Source organism: Triticum aestivum, chromosome 6B (assembly GCF_018294505.1).
Source record: "Triticum aestivum cultivar Chinese Spring chromosome 6B, IWGSC CS RefSeq v2.1, whole genome shotgun sequence".
Lineage (NCBI taxonomy): Eukaryota > Viridiplantae > Streptophyta > Magnoliopsida > Poales > Poaceae > Triticum > Triticum aestivum.
Window position 1 is genome coordinate 706,647,230 of NC_057810.1, and position 4,936 is coordinate 706,652,165.

The window sequence follows — 4,936 nt, forward strand, 5'->3', positions numbered from 1 at the left end:
GTTTTAAGTAATCATGTGAATTTGGTATTCGTTCGATATTTTGATGAGATGTATGTTGTCTTTCCTCTAGTGGTGTTATGTGAACGTCGACTACATGACACTTCACCATGATTTGGGCCTAGGGGAAGGTATTGGAAAGTAATAAGTAGATGATGGGTTGCTAGAGTGACAGAAGCTTAAACCCTAGTTTATGCGTTGCTTCGTAAGGGACTGAGTTGGATCCATATGTTTAATGCTATGGTTAGGTTTATCTTAATTCTTCTTTCGTAGTTGCGGATGCTTGCGAGAGGGGTTAATCATAAATGAGAGGCTTGTCCAAGGAAGGAAAGCACCCAAGCACGGTCCACCCACATATCAAATTATCAAAGTAACAAACCCGAATCATATGAGCATGATGAAAACTAGCTTGACAGTAAGAGTTCGTTCAGGCTTTGCTTTGCTAGAAAAAGGATTGGGCCACCTTTCTGCACCTTTTTTACTCTTGTTACTTGTTACCCGTTACGTATTATCTTATCACACAACTATTTGTTACCGATATTTCAGTGCTTGCAGAGAATACCTTGCTGAGAACCGCTTGGCATTTCCTTCTGCTCCTCGTTGGATTCGACACTCTTACTTATCGAAAGGACTACGATAGATCGCCTATACTTATGGGTCATCAAATATTAGTAGTGAATCCAGACTCCCTGTGAATGCCTTTAGCCCTCCCATAGTTTCCATTATTTTATTACTCTCTTGTTTTTTGTTATCATTTTAGTGCACCTTAATTTTTGTTCACACACTCTTGCAATATTTTCACTTTCACACCGCTTTGATTGGGATTTAAAATAATTTGATGCACTTTCCGATAAACCTCTATTGGAGGCAAAAGACCGTTTCTTAAGTTTTCTGTCCAATCGAGACTATTACTTCAAAATGGCTACAACTATACAATGTGCACTTGCATGACATTAGAAAAACATATTGATTGGAATGAACTAATTTAAGAATAAATTTTTGGAGCATGTTTGCGAAAAGCTTGGTTATCATCTTGATGGAGCAATTTAGAAAGGAAATAGGTCTAAAATGATTATCCTAAATTGCATAGCCATTTTTTTAATCAGAGTAATGAAGGAAGAGTTAATGCTCTAAATATCGATTGAACCATGGTAAAGCTCCTCAAATAATGCAGAGAAATCAGAGGCAATAGTCTCTCAACAAGCTTTAACAAAATCAGAATTTAAACCATCTTGGCCTGCGTATTCATGAGAGGGAAAATTCCTGAATGCTTTATCAATTTCCTCTTTAATGAAAGATTGCTCTAAAATGTAGACCATCATTTCTCGTAAGCAAAGAATCCAAATTCGGAAGGTTGAAAGTTGGGACAACATAGCCAAGTCTTTGCTTGAAAGATCTACCAAGGAAAGCAGCCTTGGCATGATGTTCAAAGTGCTCAATGCCTCTGCTTATCTCTTAATAGGAACATGATAATTTCCTAATAATTGATGACTTTGCATGATTTTGTTTTGCTTTGCTTCCCCCAGGTGTGCCCATATAATAATGTCTCTTTGCTTCCAGTATATTTGTTGGTGTGAGAGAAGCTAAAGGAAATGGTTTTGGAGGATTTGTCTAATTGTTCCACTCATGAATTGCAAGATTCCTAAATTCTTTAAAAGTGTCATAGAATCAAATCATTGAGTTGGTATCTTTGATAGTGCTAGAGAGATTAGAAATATTTTTGGAACAAAGTTTTAAACCTTTTCTTGGTCTTTTAAAATTTGCAGTTACTCTTTTGGAACTATCATGTTCATGAATTTGTTGGTTCCAAATTTTCTTAAAAGTGTCGGTAAAGTCTGGGTGTTGCAGCCAGTAAATTTCAAACCAGAAAATAGAGGACTCAAGAATAGATGTACCAATCCAAATGAAACAAGGGATGTGGTCAAAAATAGGCCTGGCCTAAGGAATAGCTATAGTGTTTAGATAATTGATAGTCTAGGATTCAGAGGAGAAATACTTAGTCAAGCTTTTCCAAGAGAGGATCACTCTGCATATTGCTCTAAGTAATTATAAGCATTATGCCTCTAAGGGGAATTTTAACAAAAAGCAAGGGAATTGATTGCTTCATTGAAAGCAAACATGTCATGTGCATTACCGCCTTTTCTTTTTTTGTTCTTAGGGTATCTGACATAATTGAAATCTCCATCCACGAACCAATCATGATCATTTGGCATATGCACATTTTGGAATCAGTCAATGTAAGTAGTTAAGTTTTGAGCGTGATAGGGTCCATATGTATTGGTTAGGATCCAAGACTCACCTAAGTGTACTGAGGTGAACCTGGTGGATATAGAAAATTCATTCTGAAATAAAGGTTCTCCAGAAAACACAGCTTCATTCCAAGCCACAAAGAGACAACTAGAGGCCTCTAAAGAGGGCAAGAAATCAAATTTGCTCAATATTTTTGGACCATATAGTCAATAAGACAAGGTTTCAATAACAAGTACAAGGTGTGATCTTATCTTATGGTATATGATATTGTACACGGTACATATATGAAAATCACTGTAATTGGATATGAAAAGCACTCTAAGTGGATACTATTTTTTCAAAAAGAAAGTTCCACGGGTATCATAAGGTAACAAGACATAATCGCCTTGCTATTGAATGATCTACCCAGGACTTCTTTTTGAAAAATGACAAGGCGCTCCTTTATTTATGCATCCTTAGAGCGAGCACACAACAATCCACAACATATGTAAGCACCTTACTTTGGGAGCACAGCCTTATGGATAGACCTCAATGACAGCTCGAGCTCCCAGCTTCTTGACAATCTTATAGCCACTGAACCCTGCCTTGGTGAAGATCTCGCTCCAGTCCTTCTCTTCCCGCTGTCGGCCTCTCGTCATCACCAGCATGAGCATATCCATGAGGTGTTGGGTTTCCAGCATTGGCCCTGCAGAAACCGATCCAAGCACAATGTCTATGACGATGACTTTTCCTCCTGCTTCTCGGGGAGGAACGGCCTTCTTGCATTGTGCGAGGATCTTGATGCAATCCTCGTCGCTCCAGAAGTGCAGAACAAGCTGCATGACCATGCATGGACAAACTTGTAATTTAAGGTTAATCAAGCCCTACTAGCTAGGGTGAAACTAGGGAGGGATTCTTATTAATTTAAGCTGTTATTGTTTCAGAATTGAAAAGTAATTAATCATTGCTTTAACATTTCACTTGGAATACATAGAAATTATGGAAGAATGTGCAACATTCATATACAGTACCTTGAGCAACACGGCTTGGGCAGGTGGGACGACGTGGAACAGGTCACCAGAAACATACTTAACCGCTCCTTCTTCAGCGGGAAGAAGAACTTTGTCCATGACCTTTGGAAGGTCCAGCACAGTGCACTTGATGTGCGGGTAGGCCTCGACGATGGACCTGGCCGTCGTCCCATCACCGCCGCCGCAGTCAGTGAGAGACTCAAGCCCCTCGAAGAGCTCACGGCACTGCCGGAGCACGGGGCCGATCCCCATGTGGTCGTGAGCAGCGACGGCGTCGTGGATCAGCTGATCCATCTCCGGGTCCAGGAGCGTCATGCTCTCCTCGAAGATGGCCGCGCCATGCACGTCCTCGAACGGCGATGGCACAGGTCCATCAAAGTCCTTCCTGAACCAGTCCGCCATCCCCATGGCCGCTTCGACGTAGTAGCGGGAGGCAGCGGCGCGCACGATGGCGGTCTGGCTGGCGTCGCCGTCGATGCGGACGCCGTCCACGAGGAGGTAGGAGAGCGGGTTGAGGCGGTACGTTCCGGCGTCGGTGGCGCTGAAGACGCCGGCCGTGGCGAGCTGGCGCAGAAGGCGGGCAAGGAACGGCAGCTTGGACGCGGGGAGGGACAGGGCGGCGACCAGTTCGGACGGGGACGCGGCGCCGCCGAGGCGGTGGATGGCGGTGGGGACGCCGAGGTCGACGGCGCAGCGGAGCGACATGGGCGTGAGGTAGCAGAGGCTGTGGCGCCACAGGTCCGACTGCGCCTGGAGCAGCTCGTCGTCGGTGGGGACGAACACCTTCTCGGCCTGGCCTGCCATTGCCGACAATCTCAATCTCTCTCTGCTGTACGGGTTGTTCACTTCGATCTGGCAGATAAGGGACGGAGGCCTCATATATAATATAGCAATGTGTTTGCTCATGCTGTCATTTCTCGTGGAACGCGAGGGTGACGACCCTCGCACTATCGCTATCGACAGGGTAGCGTATGGACCCTAGAACACGAAAGAGAAACGATCAAATGAATGACCATGGCTATGGCCCATGGCTCCCATCATGCACGATCCAAGGGGAAGGGCCTTTGGCTGGTGGGTTAGCTAGGGTTTCGAGTGTATAATCTTTGAAAAATCTAGCAGCTAGAATAAATAAAAGAATCAAAAAGGTCGGCGGAGTGACTAGCACGTAGGGCCCTAGAAGATGACAGCGCAAGCACTGGCATTATATTGGTTGAGGCGACGACACGCTCGTGGTGCAGGTGCTGAGTTTTTTAAGTCATGTAGGTACGGATCTGAAGAGATTATTTTCATTTCATTTGGTTGCCACCAACTGCAGAATGGCTGGTGAGGATATGCTCAGCTTCAGAAATCAGAATAATTGCTTTGTGCGATCCTCTTGATCTAGGCGTGAATTATCTTTGGGAGAAGCTCCCCTTGAACTCATGATTCGGACGCGATGTGTGGCCGTCTCCGCACTGGCTCGTCTGATTTTGATCATACAGCGTGCAGCGCAAGGCAAACCTACCGCCCGTTTTGCAACATGGGCTTGATGTGAGTAAAGAGCATAAAACTACTACTTTACAGGCTAGGGTTCCAAAAAACTATCGAATATTTTTCTCGCTGATAACTATCAAAAGAGGGGTCGGCTGTTTCAAAAAACTCTAATTGTCCAATGCTTTACAATTGATCGTGATTATGAT

At 43.9% G+C, this 4,936-nt stretch overlaps 1 protein-coding gene across 1 annotated transcript; it reads right to left on the minus strand.

Moving 5' to 3' along the window:
• Positions 1–2,473: 2,473 nt before the first annotated feature.
• Positions 2,474–4,117, minus strand: LOC123139844 (flavonoid O-methyltransferase-like protein Os11g0303600). Its single transcript, XM_044559542.1, has 2 exons — positions 3,258–4,117; positions 2,474–3,062 (listed from the first exon to the last, which is right to left on the minus strand). Exons 1-2 carry the CDS (start codon positions 4,059–4,061, stop codon positions 2,763–2,765), a joined length of 1,104 nt encoding a protein of 367 aa, XP_044415477.1. The 5' UTR covers positions 4,062–4,117; the 3' UTR covers positions 2,474–2,762.
• Between the last annotated feature and the right edge of the window lie 819 nt (positions 4,118–4,936).

What these genes read in the sequence shown, in the direction of transcription:
- LOC123139844 (XM_044559542.1), bottom strand. Translation starts at nt 4,061, where the DNA reads ATGGCAGGCCAGGCCGAGAAGGTGTTCGTCCCCACCGACGACGAGCTG. An exon ending in CCCAAGCCGTGTTGCTCAAG is followed by an intron (nt 3,063 to 3,257) that starts GTACTGTATATG and finishes ATGGTCATGCAG; the next exon opens with CTTGTTCTGCACTTCTGGAG.